We start from the raw sequence: 19,078 nt of genomic DNA, 5'->3' as shown, positions 1-19,078 counted from the left end.
CAATTATCCAAAGTCCATGCCGACGTTCTTTCATGCAGTTGAGGCATACAGTCCTGTGTCGTGGTGTTAGCAATGGGACTCTGGTGGGTCGCTGGCTCCCATAACCTATTACGGCTAATGATCGCCTGATGTTCTTGGTGGAGATGTTTCTGGCACCTCCCTCGTTGAAGTCAGTAGTGATTTGTGCTATTGTTGCTCTCCAGTTGGCTGAAACAGTGCGAGACAGATGTCAATGGCCACTTTCATCCACCACCTTTCTCTGCCCATAGCACTGTCCACAATGAGATGTTATTTTGGAAATGTTGTATTCTCAATACACTCTTGATACTGTTGAATGGGGATAGTGCAATTTCTGTACCACCTCCATGATAAAGTGACCCATGCGTCAGGCCCACTATCATTCCTCTTTCAAAGTTGGTTAACTCACAATATTTATCCATATTGACATTGAATTACCATCTACGTGAATGCAGTGTACCCAGTGGCATAGATACCATGTAGGCAGGCAAGGCAATTGTCTGCGGGCCCTTTAGGGGCCCTGCATCTTTGGCTGCCTCCTGTTTTTGCAATTTTCATTAATTAAGTAGGGGCCTGAACATATTCTTTGCCTCCAGGCCCGAAAAAGGGTAGCTACGCTACTGAGTGTACCTATATATCTGTCAAGCTTGGGTTCATCCACTAGCAAGAGGGGTGACAGTGTCGTGTTGCCCAGGAACCAGGATTTCATGAATTCTGTCTTTTCAGTTGTTGTTATTTGGTTTTTAGGAGCAATAGCAACTAAGGCCATATTGCTCCGGGGATATGTGGTGGTCATTCCCTGACCTTTCCACATTATCCGTATTAGGTGGACACGGGTTCTAACCCCGGTATAATTAAGAGGTGTGTGCTACGGACTGCTGCTCCTGCCCACCTGGCTACGGAGGCGCCTGTCTTTTCAGTGTACATACATATGTATACTACGCATTTATTTTCCTTTACTATTATTATATGTATCTATTGTCTTACATCATCCTGTCTATGATTACTACCCTTAAATTAATACACAATTTTGCATTCCTTTTATGGTTCCTGGGGTGCCTTCCCCAGCCCCCGACCCCCAAGTCTTGTTTGTTGGGTGGTTTTTCATTCATAAATACTGTAAATTATGTTTGGATCAGACTGTAAAGGCATAAACTGTCCATAAGACTGATCTTGTTTCAAAATAGCAAATCAAAATGACTCCTTTTCCTATCAGGCTCCTCTAATAATTGCTTCATTCAAACTGACTCTTCATTTCATTGTTGTATATTTGGTTTGAATCAAAATGTAATTAGTTGTGTGGAACATGCAAACATGATTTCATAAGCTTTCTTTCCATTTTTGAAAAGTATACTAAAAAATTGAATTTTTATAAATATCAATTTTTCGTTGGTGGTTGTTTCCATTTTTAGATTTTTTATTGTATATAATTGTTTTTATAATTAAAGTTATTTGTTGTATATTGAAGATACAAAATGCAGTCTTTTGCATTTGCTACCTTCAGTACAACAATAGCTTTTATGCATGTGGTTTATTTGCATCAATGCTGTTATTGATTGCCATTAGTTTCAGAATTTGCTTTAACAAAATGCTACTCTTACCAGAATTTTATATTTAAATACCTGTTGAAAACACTATTAAAAAGGGCAGTGTGGGCATAGTCCATTAAACACTCGCCTCTTATTTTTAAAACTGATTTACAGTGGATCAAATTTTCGTTTCTTTGATTTTCTTGCAGATCCTTCTACGTTTCGGTCCTTTCAGCATCCAGTAATAATCAGCCAACATGCTGACATTCCACCTGCCCTGGTACCTCATCTCTGTGTCTTTAATGTCCTGGTGAAAGTGAAACCTCTCACCCTGGTTTTCATTAACACTTCCTAGATTTTGTGGGAAGTAGGCTATATGAGAGTGTAAAAAAGTGTATCTTGACACTCATGTTGCAACCCAGCTTCTTGAAGTTTTATGACATATTTTTAACTACATTCTTGTAGTCTGGATCCTTGTTATTCCCTAAGAAGTTCTCAGCTACAGACCTGAAGCTAATCCATGCCTGCTTTTCTCTTTTATTTATAGTTCCTCAAAATCTCGATCCCTCATCATTTTGCAAATCGCAGGTCCAACAAAAGTTTTAGCTTCTCTTGGGTAATCAACAGGAATTTAGTACAAAGGTAGTTGAAGCAGGGACCTTCCTGAGATAAAACTTTCACAAACTGTTCCATCAAATCCAGTTTGATGTGCAAGAGTGGAAGGAGGACAGTTTTGGGGTATACCAGTGGTTTATGAACTGTGTCTTTTTCCCCAGTTGAGTTCAGAAAAGATTGAAGTTAAAGGTGACATCAAAACATGAACAATTTTAAATTATTTCTTGAAGCTTTTTAAGATTATAAATGGCATTATTTTTCCAAGTGTGTGTGTGTGTGGATTTTAATTTATGTGCTGGCTAGAGGGTTCATTTTTTTCTTTGTATATGGAATTTTTACATAATGGGAAGAAAGAAAACAGTAATATAAATGAAACTATTATATTTTAACATGAAGAACATTTTGTACCAACTTAAATTAACAATAACATATAATTATTTTGCTTGTTAAAGAAAATACAAACAAAAAATTGTACAAAATAACAATATCAATGCAAGAGAAATATTCATCATCTTTATTTATCCACATAGAGAAATAGAGAAATCGAAATAGAGAAATATTTATCCACTTTGTGAAATCTGTGTATCTTATTCTGAAAGTTACATTTTGTTACATTTCTTTTATGTATCACTTCTAAAGCTATCCATTGTAATATCCAATGGTAATCAGCAATCATACTAATGTTCCACCTTTCCTCATACCTGCTTCCATTTCCATGATGAAACTGTTCCCCTCATAATTCACATTTGGAATATTTCAGAGAAATATTCCAGATGTGTATGCAAGAAGTGAAGTTTATTGCTCTGAATTTATTTGAACACTGCTGATGGTATGTTAGTAATTTTGGCCCTTGTTAGTTCCTAAAAACTGGTTAATAACATTCTTAAAGGCAGTCCATGCTTCTTTTTCAGCAGAATTCACTGCTCTATCAAACTGTTCATCTGAAGTCAATTTTCTTACCCAAGGACCCACAAAACCCTTAATAATGAAGTTGGCTCCTGAAAGAACCAGAAATTTATCATGTAGATACCTGAAACAGTCTCTCTTTGACTAAGGCTTTTACAAACTGCTTTATCTAGATCATTTTTATGGGAAGTTTAGGTAATGGCACCTTTTTTCAGGTCAATCAAACATTCATGTTCAGCATGTTGAAACATTTGTACAAAAATAAACAAATGTTAGTTTATTAGTCATCGATTTCAAATAAAGAAATTTCATTATCTTAGAGCAAGAAGGGAAATCATGGAAGACAGTATATAACCAGATTGTAAAGTTTGGAATTGATTTATTACTGTACAGTATTTATTACCTACAGTAATTGCAATAAAAAAGTATGTGTGGATTGATTTTAAAAAGTTTTTATTAAAGGAAATACAGTAAATTAGTATGCACTAAATTAATAAATTTATAATTTTATTCTTTTGTAGCATTTAACAGAACTGTTTAAAAACAAAAAAAAAAAGTTCTGAATGCACCAACCGAGAAGTGTACTTTTTTACGTTACATTATTACTGTTATTACTTAAATAGCACATTTTTAATAAGGTGCTGAGCTGTTGTATTACATGTAAAGTTCTGGTTTTTAACACTTCCCAGAAATTTTTCCAAAAGATTAAGATGGTTACTTTTGCATTTTGGCTAACTGACTTTTGTGTTACTTTTGTGTTTTAGCTAGCTGACTTGGGTAATAGAAACTTTGTTTAATAAAAGCTCATGTGATTCTGATGTGCCCACCCAAGGGTATAGCTCAGGTGGGCACATTAGTAGATCGTTCAGAATATCCAAAAAGCATAAATCTCACTTTACTTTTGGTCTGTTCTGATGCAAAATCACCAGCTATTACCTATTCATTCATGTTTCCGCTCGCTTGATAATTTTATATTCTATATTATTACTGACATATCTTTTAAGGATTTTTAATTAATTGCTCTTCAATTGTACAGTTCATTGGTCTTAAATTCAACAATCAGTAATGTAATTTTTTTCCACTGCTAGAAACTGCCAAAAGGAAGATAATGTGATGTTTGTTATTTGTATGGAAATAATGCTTCTTCAGGCAGTTTTATGGCTAAAGAAGTTTATTCTGCTTGAGTATTAAAGACTATCATGTTTATTCATGGCAGTTGAAATTCTACAGCCCACAAAATATATATACACTGGTGTTCAAAGAAAGTGCATCACCCCTTAAAATTGTAATTGTTGTCTGAATAACGTAAGTATATGGCAATATTTCTTAAGATTGCATCAGATAAGATTGACACGCGTAGGTGATGACGTAATATTGCATCAGCTGTTTCTTTCAACTATATAAGCGTACTTTGCAAGAGTTGCAGCCATTCCATGCTTGTGTCAGGATAGCGAGTTACATGCAGTTGACGCCACAAAGAAAGAGTGCTATTGTTGCATTATGTGAGGAAGGGAGTTCTTCCCTGATAATCAGTGGCGGATTACCCATTAAGGCAATGAGGCACGTGCCTAGGGGGCCCCAGGCTTTGAGAGGGCCCCAAGACAAGACATTTTCCTATAGTGTTATAAAATAGATTAATGTTTTCAGTAAACATCATAAAAATCTTGATTAATTTAAGCGAAAATTTAAGCAAAAAATTCAAAAGTACAAAATTTCATTTATTTGCCACCTAACTTTTATTTATTTATTATTTTTTGGGGGGGGACCCCCAAATATAATTTGCCTAGAGTCCCAACTATCCTTAATCCGCCACTGTTGATAATATTATCTTGTAAGCAGTCAGCAGTGAGTATATTTCTTTCCAAACTCAAGAATACTGGTTCTGCTGATAGGAAAAAAGGAACCGGATGCAAACAAGTCTCTCTGCCAAAACAGGACCGCATTTTGAAGTGCTTATGCCTTAAAAACCATAAAGCTTTGATCTTCTGAGCTGAAAAGAGAATCGGAAGAACATACAGGAGTGGTAGCAAGTGCAATAACAGTCAGAAAATGCCTCTTCAAAAATGGACTTGTAGCCTGTCATCCTAAGAAGAAGGCCCAATTAATTTGGTGTAAGGAGCATGTCAAATGGACCCCCGAACAGTGGAAGTCAGCTATTTTCTCGGATGAGAAGAAATTCAACCTGCACGGCTCTGATGGGAGACAAACGATTTGCCGTAGACGTGGTGAAGAATACCATCCAGACTATATGGTGTCTACAGTGAAATTCCCTACCAGCCAAATGATATGGGGGTGCATTTCGTATCACGGAGTAGGCCACCTGCAGTTTATAAAAGGTTCTGTAAATGCGAATGGATACCTGGCTATATTGGAAGTCAAATTGATGCCAACTGTTAGAGACCATTTCAAACTGCCAAGTAACTGCATCTTTCAGGATGACTGCTCCTTGTCATCGGGCAAAAAGTGTAAGTAAGCACTTCTGTAGTTACTTTAGCTTCATTTCTGCATTAGAGGTTCGACAGTAGTGTGTTTACATTTGTTAAAAGTGAAAAAATGGTTGGAAGAACAGTCCATTACAACTGTTAGCTGGCCAGGAAACAGCCCGGACCTGAATCCAATAGAGAACTGTTGGCATCGTGTGGAATCTGCAGTTGCCAGAAAGAAACCAAAGACCCTTCATGAACTTCATAATTTGTGTTTGGAACCATGAACTATCATTTGATAATCTTCAGAAATTGATCTTGTTAATGCCTTGATGGTGTGCTGCTGTCATCAGGGCCAGAGGCGGTTCAACTAAAAATTAGTTTCCACCTGGTGAACTTTTCATTTTGTTTTCCATTTAAAATGATAAACTGAAACTGAGGGCTTCTGATAACATTTCAGCCATAATTGTCATGTTTATCAAAACTGTTTATAAAGGTTGAAAATGCTCATTTTGGAATATTTTGAGAGCACCTCTCAAATATTACTTTGCTTTGCCTACAGTCAGTATTCGTATAACACGTGTTTACACTACACGAATTCGATTGTACACGATTTATAAATAGGGGAATGATATCTTATATAACACGAACCGAATTTGCTATGCACGATTCGCCTTTGTGTTTACAAGAAATGGCAGTCGAACGCGGTATTACCCCAACCGAACGCAACATGATAGGAATGAAGAGAAGATTCTGAAAATGTATTTATGTTTTTTATATCAGTGAAGGGGAATCGCATTTAACCATAATAACATAAAATTCCAGCTATCGGTATTATCGCAAATGCAATTAGATCGAGTTTACTACCAGTTTATAACAGATTCACTAGCAGGAAAGCAACTGGAAATTGTTTTTATTATTTTATGGTAGTACCCCCAGAAATTTGCTTTAGTAAAATGTGAGGTGTTAATAGTGTATCTATGCCTTTATGGTGTTGTTTATTCAGTTGCTACACGCACGCAGCTTTGTTTATGTATATCAAGCGTGCCTGCTCGTTTTGTAATTGTGCTTTATTCCCTAAAAATAAGTAAAATACTTAAAAGGTGTGAAAAGGAAGCATCCTGGTGAAGACACTGCAGATTCAGGGAGAAAAAGAAGAGCAATATCGATAAACAGAGGCGGACTGGGTCAAAAATTCTTACCCAGGAAAATTTGTAGTGGCCTCATACTAGTTTATGGCCAAAATCACACCAGCCTCCGGCCCACCTGGGTTTCCCCGGTAAGGCTTATAGCCAGTCCGCCTCTGTCGATAGAGAAAAAATATGAAATTGCGAAACGCTTTGAGCGAAATGAAAGACCATGTGATATTGCACGTGCTACAGACCTAAATGAGGTAACGCCGAGAATTACAAAGAATGCAGAGAAAATAAAAACAACTTTCATAGCAGGAACAACTCAAAGTGTAATTAAAATCCATTAGATTAAGACACAAAGAATTCGAAGAGATGGAACGGCTGTCATCTGTTTGATAGAAAAATCAAACAAAGAACAAGTTTGCTTACAATAGAAGCAAAAGTATTAGCAATATTTTATTACAAAATATTGCTAATACTTTTGCTTCTATTAAAATACTTACGTATTTTATTACGATTATTTATTGTGTTTGGTAATGTTTTGGTTACAAATGTGAGCTCAATCTTGGGTGGTCGGCACCTAACTCTATTTTTCCCATAGGGCCTGTTGTTTGTATTGCACGATTTTGCATTGCACGAAGTTTCTAGGAACACAACTATCGTGCTATACGAGGACTGACTGTATTAATAAATATCTTTTGTTTATATTCCTATTTGTGATGCTAGTCATTAATATAACATACCATCATTAAAAAGGGTTAGAAATTTGAAATTCCTAGGTGATGCACTTTCTCTGAACACCAGTGTAGATCAAGATAAGCCTCAACTTAATAATTGTTTAATAGGCAACATAGTTTTGCTGTATTAAAATAATTGAAGTGTTACAGTCATAGCATTTTTAATAAAAACTACTTTCTCGCTACCTACTTGCCTGATAATTAATAAATTCCATTAAAATTATTATTTTTTTTTTTTCATTTTCTTTGATGTTTGATTTAATGTAAATAGATATAAGTTTGTTTTAATTCAGAAGTCAATGCTGATGGTTAAATTTCATTTTGCAAGATATAAGTACAAGATTATAAATACTTGCTGTTATCCCTTTTAGAATTGAACAAGAATCATCATTAACTGTTGATAATGGGGTAGTAATGACAGGGGTATCTCCTGGATCACTAAACCAATTGAACATCAACAATGGTTTATATTTAGGTAAGATATTTATTATTATTTATATACAATATCATACTACTCAAACTAACTTCTCTGTAAAAAGCAGAGAAGTTATAAACTCTAAATAAAAACAGTTTTGTATAAATTAATCATTTATTTATTTCAGTAAATGAATTTAATTAATTCAAATTGATAATTCACTGTTAAAAAGGATTAATAAAAAAGAGATTTAAAAAGAATTAAAATGAAATCTGAATTTTTAAAGGTTATATTTTGTAATCTCTTCCTTATTTTACCTAAAATTTTATAATTTTGAGCAAAAAGGATTAAAAAACCAAAGAAAAACTCAGGTTAAATTATAAACTGTAAAAGTCTCCCCATACCTGTAAAACTTTTATCACTCCATAGTTTGTATCACTAGAACAGACCGAGGTGCACACATACACTCACACACACATCCTTGATTTCTAGGATGTATGTATATGATCACTAGGATGTATGTATATGATCAGATTTTCATTCAGCTTGAACTTGTGAATTTTAAGACTGAATTGTAGTATGATATATTTTTAGCCACCTTCTTTATTGGTAGAAATACACTCAGGGCCAGCTTTAGAGTAAGGCCGAGTAAGCAGTGGCCTAGGGGCACCGAGGTTTAGGGGTGTTGTTGCCCCCTAAACCTTGGCACAAATTGATAAAATTAATCATTCTAAAAAATGAAAATCTTTGCATCGGCATAAGGGGGGTGCCATCAGTCAATGTGACCTAGGCATGCAAATATACCCTTGAGCCCCAAAGAATCAAGAAGGTATCTAGAAAAGTAGTGTAGTAAAAGACTAAAATGTATACAAGGTGTGGCAATAAAGTTCCCAGACTGGTGCTACTGTGGCCGTGTTTGATGAGTTTGAAAATAAATGGAAGTGGTTATGTTGTAGTTCAATACACTTCCTCCAACAAAGGTAGTACAGAGATTGTCCAGTAGGTTGAGAGGTTGCAAGCAACAACCAGTTTCGTTAGTAGTGTTAATGTTCCATGTCACAATTTTTTGGTGGAAAAATGAACGAATATCAAATTTTTGCATTAAACCAAAATCTGCAACAGAAACATGAAATGTTAAAAAACTGTTTATAGTGATGAAAAATTAAGCTAAACTAGTGTGTTGTATTTGAATGGTGTTAGTGGTTCAAAGATGGACATGAGGATGTTTGTGATGACCCAAGAAGTGGATATTCGTCAACCTCTCAAAATGAGACCAGAGTTGTAAAAGTTAAATAAATTTAACAAAAGATCATCATTTGACCTTCAGAACAATGGCTGATGAGTTGGATATGAATAAGAAGAAGATTAATCAAATTTTGCATGAAGATTTAGGGAAAAGGAGCTCTATGCAAAACTTGTGCTGCACAGTCTCAAGGGTGAGCTTAAGCAATGAAGAATGTCATCATACGAAGACTTGTCAAGACAATCCTTATTTCCTAAACTGCATTGTCACTGGAGATGAGTGTCGAGTGTTTCAGTACAACAAAGAGATGAACTAACAGAGCATGTAGTGGACTTCAAAATTGTCACCAAAACCCAAAAATTTCAATCAAGACAATGCTCATCATGTTTTTTTGAAAAACACAGTGTAATTTACAAGGAATTTGTGCCTGAAAGGGAGAGAGTCAATGCTATGTTCTATGTACAGGTGCTTAAAAGACTATTGAAGCACATACCCTGTGTGAGTCTACAATTTCAAGGGAAAGGCAGCCAGTTCTTGCTGAACGACAATGCCCCCAACCCATTCTGCACACTTTTGTGAAGACACCCCTGGCATGGTGACGTGAAGGGTATTGTAGGGTCGTGGTACCTGCGTGTACCGGTGAACTTTACAATAAAGATCTTATTTATTTCTGACAAAACATGGCATCATACAAATCAACCGTTCCAATTACTCTCCTGATCTAGCACCAGTGGACTTCTTCCTCTTTCCCATGGTAAAAACTGCTCTCAAGGGAAAGAAATTTCAGGATATCGAGGACAAAGAAAAAAGTAACCACTGAACTGAACACCATTCCTTGGATGCCTTTGCTGACTTTTCAGAATCTTTTAGAATGGTTTAATAGGTACATTCAATCAGATGGTGATTACTTTGAATAAAAATAAAATCATTTTTGAGCTCCACTTTGTGTTCTGTTTATTGTACCAGTCCGCAAACTTTATTGCCATGCGTCATGTTAATTTAGTACAGTATGAAATTATTTTCTGTTATATTTCAATTTATTTCATTAAAACTGGTCATAAAATAAATATCAAGTTTTATTTGTTAAAATGAAATTTGTTTTACCAATTATACTGCAAAATCCACAACTGTTATTTTTATTATAATTATTAACACTGGAAAATGATGCAAAGAAGCAAGCTTATACAGCATCTGCCAAAAAAAACACCCCACCTCATCTGTCCATCCTCTCTAATAATATGTCTTAATTCTTCCTTAACCTTCATCTGCTAGCATGGCTTGTGACAGACACCACTTGTTTTTTAATTTTTCTTTATTTTTTTTAAATCTGTAAATAAAATCAGGTCCTTTTGTGTGCCTTTCCATATCAATATTCTCAAACAATTATACTGTATTTTCTGTTTTTATTTCAATATACAGTCGATTCCGATTATTTGGGACACATCGGGACTAGTGCATTTTGGCCCAATTAAGCGGCTGCCCCAATTATCCGAAGTTTCACATAAATAGTTAAAAATACAATGGACCCCCACTTTACAATTGGTTCACTGTACAATCAAATCATGTTACAATGGACTCACCATAGTAAAGTACTGTTCACTGTATGATGTGTAGTAAGCGCCGGTCATTGTGATCACATTTGTGAATTGAATTTTAATTCTATAAAACAGTGATTCTAATTAGCAAAAATAGGAGGAATATTATACACAGGCTATAAAAGTAAAGATATATTAAGCACAAATTTACCCTTTATTAACTTATTAAAAAATTAAATGATACATGAAAATTGGAAGAAGATAAAATGATACGTTATGAAATAAAATTAGAAAAGGCAGTGATGCAATCCTTTACACACTTTTTTTGGGAGAGCACTAATTAATAACCCCAGGGGCTCACATCTGGTGAGTATGGGTTTGGCACACCCAGAGCTGGATATCATCATTCTTCTTCTTCCTCTCTCTCTCTCTCTCTCTCTCTCTCTCTCTCTCTCTATCTCTCTCTCTCTCTCTCTCTCTCTCTCTCTCTCTCTCTCTCTCTCTCTCAGGGTAACTCGGAAATTTTTTTTGGCTGGTGCAGCATAAGTCTCAGGCTTCCTTGCACCATATGGCTAATAATAATTATATTGTACCAAAATTTCATTCTGATGAATATTGCTCAAAATTATTTTTTAAAAAAAAAATATTATTTATTCAAATAAATTTTGCTGCACTTTTCCAATATGTAGAAATAGTAATTTCCACTTTAGGAGTGAATATGTAAAGCTACAGATTTCACGTGAGATTTCATGATGAATTGCCTTGAAGTTTGGCTAGTGAATGCTATCATCTGCATTACAACTAATAGTAAATAAGGCTAACAGATAGCAGCAAAAAAATACTTTGAAAATCAGTCAAGGACATTGCACCCACTAGCCACTGTTTGGCTTAAAAAATGCCAAAATTATTTGGAATTTAGATCTAGAAGTTGATGAAATTGAATTGAGCAATACATAAATAAATGTGGAGGATTTTATTGCTTCAGAGGATATTTTTGATTTTTTTAAAATTCTGATTTCATTTTTGACAATAATTTTACTTTAGTGATGAGTAATCAAGTATATGAGGAAATGAATATTTTAAAGTATGTATGTACAAAGTTTTAATTTTTATAAAACTTCTAAATACAGTAGAGAAAATAAATTCACAGAACACACCCTTATTTAAAACTCACAACAAGGATCCCACACATATTCAGGTAGCTCACACAGGAAAGGGTAAAATATGACTTTAACATCAGTAATAAATATATAAAGTGACAAAATATGTACTACAAATATTTTGCTCAAAGAGTTGTTTTGAAGGCATCTTTTATTTAAAAGAAATACCACACATTCAAAAATATGGCACAGTCAATAAAATTTATTGTTACTTCTCACATATTAGTACATTAAAAGTTAAATGTTTTAACATTTAACTTTTTTCCTCCACTTTAATACAAAAATTCATCTTCAGGGCAATTGAAAATACAGTAAACTCTTTAAAATCCAGCAATCTCAACGATTGAGAGGTACCAGTATTTTTTTTGAATTTTAGAGAGATAGTTATTCCAGAAAATTACAATTAAATAATAATAACGAGGTAGCAGCACTTTCAATGAATATTAATTAAACCTTTCAGTTATTAAAAAAAACAGCATTAGTAGTTAAAATGTAAATAACATTTAGTTTGTTAATTGAACTGACTTTTAGCTTCTTGTTGTTTTTCTCCTTATTTTAGTCATACAATTGATGAGCTAGTTATAATGGCAGCAAAACCCCTTTGTTGTGTGGAATTAAATCTGTTGTTTGTGCACATCAATAAGTTGCTGTTTGTGGAAGAGATCAAGCATACATTTTTCCAGCTATACCCACATTGGATACTTTCTAACTCTTTTCTCTCAACTGTTCTAGGCGCCTCCGTAGCCAGGTGGGAAGGAGCAGCAGTGCGTAGCATACGCTTCTTGATTAGACCGGGGTTCGAGCCCATCACCACCAAATACTGTGGATGCGGAAAGGTCAGGGAATGACCACCGCATATCCCGGAGCAATATGGCCTTAGTTGCTAATGCTCCAAAAAAACAAACAACCTCTCAACTGTTCTAAAGTGACATCAGACTGGTCACCAGTTCATGCAAGTATTTTACAACCAGCAACCTAGCTGTAATTTACAAGAGCAGTTCTTTATAGGTTATAAAATTTACTGAATAAGAGAAGAATTAGGTATTATTAGAGGTGGTCGATAAATGAGGTATATAGGGTTTTTTAGGCTTCCCATTGTTTGCCTTTACAACAAATTACTCTGGAATTGAACTACACACAAACAAATGGCATTGCCAAAAGATTACTCCACCATTTATTTTAAAAATGAAATACTACTATAACAGCCTAATTTTTCATCTTTAGAGTGATAAGCCCTGGTGACTTTTAATTAAAACGCTTAATTTTAATTGTATACTATAATTATACATTAATAGTGTAAGTTCAAGAATCACTGGACTTGTTCACACTGTAGACAATAACATTTCCCTATAAAAAGAAAATTTACCTCATTTTCGTAATGCTCATATACCATTTTATAATTAATCCCAAAAAAAATGCTAGTTTAATATTGATAAGAATTGTAAAGAAATACATTAATGAATGAAATGTAATTTTTATAAATTTGTAATTTTTAATATTTTGTTAAAGTATCTATCATTGTTGTTGTCTTGATGATATTGGCTTTAAACGTTTGTTAATTGAGTTCTGTTATTTTCAGGTGGAATGGAAGACATAGTACATTTGAGTTTAAATAAATACCATTCAGGACTGGTAGGCTGCCTGGCCAATGTGACTCTCTCAACGGACTATCACATCCGTCTCATCACACATGCATCAACAGGGATCAATATTCAGCCATGCCTGTAGACATTGTGTATCCGAACTATAAGGAACATGTTTTCTACAGTACCGACCTCAGTACGAGCTGCAGAAACACGTACAGACTGTTGATACACAGCTGAGGCACAGACCTGGTGTTGTTCACTATGATATATTTACTGTTAGGAGAACAGCCAGAGCTGCATCAGATCGTTGTAGTTTGTATTTTCACATGTGCCATGGAGGAACTTTTCTACAGGCTTCAATTTTGTTACCTTCCCCTACATGTTGTGTTAGTGCCTTCTGTGTGATCACATCAGTTCATACATTTCTAAAAGATGGCGCACTAGGTTAATAAGTGTTCAGTTGGTGCTTCTTCCTGCTCGATTCCCATCAGTCCTTTCCCTTCCGTGAAGCAAAGTGCGGCTTTGGTATGCAAGAATAATACTTTTTTGTGCATCTGATCCCTGCACCCACCAAAAAGGAGTGGTTAAGAGTGTACATTTGATTAAGAGAAGAAACTTAAAAAGCAGACTATAGTGATGTGCTTTATTGTTCCACTGCTCCTCTGTAAACATGGCTATTTTTTTCTTTCTCCCTCCACCCCTCCCTCAAGAAGCTTGCAAATCCTCAGTGTTTCATTTTCATTTTTGGCAGACATATGTACCACACTGGTTAATGAGGCTCAAACGGTTAAAAAAAGCTAAATATTGCACAATACAATCTGAAAATTTCTCCCATATTTTCTACCTCAGTAATTTTATACGATATATATACATATATATATATTAGTTTATTATTACATTATTCTAGACAATGTCTGCCCAAGTATAAAGTTGTTTTAGAAAAGAGAGAGAAAGAAAAAAAAAGAAAGTTACTGTTTGTCTTTCAATATTCAGTTTTTTTTGGCCTAGCCTCATTAAACTCTTTTTTTTCCAATGCCCACTTCCTAATTTCCGATTATAAAATGCTTTTCTAGTCCTACAATGCAAATTGTGCTATTAGCCTTTACCTGAGCACTCTACTAGCAAATTCCCAATGTTTTACACATTTTGGTACTCAAATCAAAGTTGACTGGAACAGTTGTGGTATAATTCAGGTTGTATGTAGAGTTTGTTGTAATAAAAACATTCCTATACAAATAACGGTGTAACTTTTACACAAAAATATAGATATATATATAAATAAATATATATATATATATGAAAGAAAAAAGTAACTGGCAAATCAAAATGACCACGATTAATTTTAGAAAGAAGTTATGACAAATGGAGAGTATTTGAAAATATTCTGAGATGTATAATGGACATTTTTGGACCATATTTTGCTTAGATGATGACCATAAGCTGAAAGTTAAATCGTAAAAAAAAAAAATGAAAAAAAAAATTATTTGTGAACAATATGGTGCAACTAAGTTCTACTTTTCCCATTATCTACAATTTCTTTGAAGTCCTAGTCTAGCAGTAGAATGTATGTTAAGTTCCAACACCAGAAAATGATACATATAAGAAGTGTATATGTGTGTGTGCACAATAGACAGTTTAAGTAAAGTGTGTGTAAAGCACCGAGTGCAAATCTTTTTTCTGATTGAATGTAACTGCCCAAACATTATACACAACTATGCAAAAGTAGTGTTAATACTGTTGTGTGTAAAACTCCCCAAAATCCTAATATATAGTGTTATAAATTTATTATATGGAAAAAAAAAATAATGCAGTTGCTTTTAGCTGATATAGTGTTTCTAAATCCTGACCAATATTCGTTTGTTGGTTTTGCATATTCTTAATTTTACAGATTTGAAACTGAGATATATGTTGTAAGATTCATTTCATCATGGACCCTCGAATCATTCCCGACATTATTCACATAGTGAATGGACAATCTGATGTTTAAATGTACAAGATTTTCTTGAATTACAGTACAGGCATGAGGATCTCTCCAAAAAAATGAGTGAAATGTGTTGAATTTTTCACATAAATTAAACTCCCTCATTGAAATTTTGTTTAAAGTGAATATTTCCAGTGTAATTCACTAAAAAGTAATATGGGTTAAGAGGAGATAGAAATGTACGGTGCAGTAGAGAATTCTGTGAAATTGTTATAAAGCTACTGCTGGAGCAGTTACACAAAGAAAGTGTGTGAATAAATATGCACCCTATGTTCCTAGTTTTATTTCCTTACTTATCTTGTACTGACACTTAAAACATTAAATTTTAACTGTTTGCATTATGCTTGATATGCATATTCAGTTTGGTCATTTTATATAAAAATATTTTTATGACAAATCTGAACTGTGTGTTTGAGGCATATTATGCCATTTTCCTTTACAAGACTGTAAATTCTGACTTCTTTTTTTCCTTTCAAATCATAATTCTGTGTAAACAGAGGTAGTTAGTTTAATTCCAAGACAGTTATAAGACCTAAAATTCTAGGTCGACCAAAATTCAGACTATTTTTGAAAATGCTGCATTTTTCCGAAGTGTCCAAATGTTCATATTTGGCCTTTTCATGAGAACGTACTTAGACCTATATTTTCAAGATCATTTCAAATGACAATGTTTATATATAAGTTCTGTTTCTACTCTGTCACAATCACATAAGTCAGAGGAGCTTATAAATAATAATATTTAAAAAGATACAATCATTACTATGTTTACCAGTTACATGGGCTTGAACCATGATCAACTCAAACACACGTTCTACCACACGGCCACACTAACCATTCCACTATGCCAATCAGAAGCCGAAACTGAAGAAATTCCATGAATTCAGATCCAGAAGTTTATGAAATCAAATTAAGACGATATTACTATTTCAAAAATAAGAAAAAATTAATAATGTGTTTGTTTTTTTTTCATCATATTTTATTATTATTTTTAAGGTTCTAGCAGGCACTGTGGTTGATGTCATAAATTAAAATTTTGGTATTCCTCATTTATGGTTAAAGCTCCCACCACCCCACTGCATCATTAATTATTTTTACCATTTGATAGGTATATCTGTAAAAATTTTCTTTAAAGGCTTTTTCTTTAAAATTTTCTTTAAAAGCACCAACCATGTCATTTTGTTTTCACACGCTAGTTGACTGAAAGTTGACCTTTAAGGCACTCAAATAAACCTTTTTTGGAAAACAAGACTGCGGTCTCTAAAAATTATTTTTTATCATACTATTTAACATAGTTGTCAGAATTAAAAATAAATTTTTAAAATATTCTATTTTCAACTATTTTGGCAACCAAATTTTCCTCAAAAAACTTGATTGGTGAAATCTGTACCAGTGTGCCTGCTGCTAGGTTTAAAAAAAAAAAATCTTGGTTTGATGTCTTACAGTCCAAGATACCTAATTTTACTCTAATGCTGGGAAATTATGTCAATATATAAGAAGAAATTAATATTTTAAAAATTTTTCAGTATTAAAAAACTTCAAAATTTCTTGAAGAAACACTTCAACTTCACAGAGCCCACCCATACTGAAAATTGACTGTTGAAAGCCCAAATGTTTGTGGTCTTGCTCGTGAAAGGGTAATAACTAGTACTTCACCTCTCATTTTCTGATCACCTCGTTACGTCATGCTCTGGTTGGTTACATTATTCATGTTTTATTCTCAGTTCATTCAACAGTGAACTTTCCAAGTGAAAATTATGGAATTGGAACGTCAGTGGTCCGCAACTAAAGAAACAAGAGAAAGTTATTTAAGACTTATACTGATAGAGATTGCTGTTGGTATAAGATTTAAGTTACTTAAGTCATGGTTGGCATAATGGATAATGTAGTAAAATCAATCAATAAAACACATGCAACTTTAAATTATTATTATTATCCATATGGTGCAAGGAAGCCTGAGGCTTATGCTGCACCAGCCAAAAAAATTTCTGAGTTACCCTGAGAGAGAGAGAGAGAGAGAAAAGTAGAAGGAAATCACCAAGAAAGAGAAGAACGATGATATCCAGCTCAGGACCCCTGGGTGTGTGCCAAGCCCATACTCACCAGATGTGAGCCCCTGGGGTTCAATAACTGAGCAATGAGTTTTGCCTCAAAATTCTGCACAAATATTCTTTGAGATACAAATAAGTTTAAAAAACATCATGGTAAAATTGCATAGAACAAAAACCTAAAATTTTTTGTATTGCAAGCAAGCTTATTTTATAAGCTTGCTTGCAATACAAAAAAAAAAAACAACTTCCCACATCACCTGACCATCCCATCCCTTCTAATAATTTGTCTAATTCTTCCTTGAATTTATTCGAACTACCCACTTCCATCTACTTCCATCTCTTGTTGGAACACACTTCGAACAAGAGATGGAATTGTGTTCCAATGATCAATCACTCACTGGCTGAAGACAAACTTCAGCACATCTATCCTGCACCCATTCTTCCTCGGTTTGAATTTATGCCCCCTCATCTGTAGTCTGAGCAAGAGAAAGATTGCCATCAGCACTGGGTTTGCTCAATTGATTTAAAGCTTTAAATACCTCGATTGGATCACCTCACAGGTGCCTAGTTTCCAGATACTGCAATTTGACAAACTGAAACCATTCTTTATAAGACCACCCTTTTGTTCCTTTCACTGATCTTGTTGCCCTTCTCTGCACACATTCCAGCAGATCTGCATCCCTCCTAAAATATGGCCTTCAGACCTGCATGCAGTACTCAAGATGCAGCCTAACCATTACCTTATACAATGGGATAATCACCTCCTTATCCCTGCTCTCAAAAAGTTCCTGTATATCATTGACAAAACCCCTTGAGCTGTCTGCACTGGTCAGAGAACTTAATATTTCACTGCACAATTACCCCCCCCCATTAAGGTCTTTTTCATTTTCCACTACTCTGAGTGTAGTACCAAACAGTTGACTTGTTAATCTGGGATTACTGCTGCCCATATGAAGTACCTGGCATTTTTCAATATTAAACTTCAACTGCCATTTCTCAGCCTACATGCCTAATTTTTCTAGATCTTGTTGTAGCAGCTTACCTTCAATACTGTCATTAACCACCCTGCCGACCTTTGTACCATCTGCAAACAAGCCTGATATGTCTTCATCAATAACATTAATAAATACGGAAAACAACAATGGACAGAACTCTGAGGGACTCCACTAATAGCATTAGTCCACAAAGACCAGTATGCATTATTTTCCGTGGAACAGAAGTTAAGCTAATAGGTTTGTAATTATTTGTCACCTTTTGATCCCTCTTAGCGAATTGGGGATACATTTGCACATCTTTGGTTCATAGAGACCTCCTCTGAATCCAAAAATGCTCTCATAATTATGGCTAAGAATTTGCTTTCCTCCTTTGATGGGATCTATCCATAATTGGATAGATCCCATCCACCCGGATGCCTTTTTGATGTTTACCTTTGACAATTTCTCTTCGACTTTACTCTGTTATCACAAAATCACCTAGCTCCCTGTTATAGTGCGATAAACTTCTGGCATTCCCTTCCCTAAAGACTTCTCCATATGCAACCTGAGCAGAATCATCAACAGTTAAACCATCCACATCAAATGGATCAATATGATTTACTCCCTTCCTTGCACTGTTAAAGTAAAGGAGTCTTTGCCAGAGAATTCTCATAATAGCCTTCTTCCTAGCCTCCTTTGCAACTTGATTACGGACTGGTTTATGTCTACCATAGGCTTCTGTATCAACTGATAATTTATATGCATCTCATGCATT

At 34.5% G+C, this 19,078-nt stretch overlaps 1 protein-coding gene across 1 annotated transcript in view; it reads left to right on the top strand.

The window, feature by feature from the left end:
• LOC150086277 (pikachurin-like) overlaps window positions 1-14,162 on the top strand; it is a 227,391-nt gene extending 213,229 nt beyond the window's left edge. The window contains exons 13-14 of the mRNA XM_090374449.1: window positions 7,733-7,836; window positions 13,294-14,162. Of these exons, the coding sequence (XP_090230575.1) occupies window positions 7,733-7,836; window positions 13,294-13,442 (253 nt within the window). The 3' untranslated portion in view covers window positions 13,443-14,162. The remainder of the gene's footprint in view (window positions 1-7,732; window positions 7,837-13,293) is intronic.
• The last annotated feature ends 4,916 nt before the right edge of the window (window positions 14,163-19,078 follow it).

This window comes from Mastigoproctus giganteus, chromosome 5 (genome assembly GCF_048544385.1).
Source record: "Mastigoproctus giganteus isolate SK-2022 chromosome 5, ASM4854438v1, whole genome shotgun sequence".
Taxonomy (NCBI): Eukaryota; Metazoa; Arthropoda; class Arachnida; order Uropygi; family Thelyphonidae; genus Mastigoproctus; species Mastigoproctus giganteus.
The sequence above is the reverse complement of the archived record's forward strand: the minus strand, read 5'-3'. Positions and strand labels throughout refer to the sequence as shown.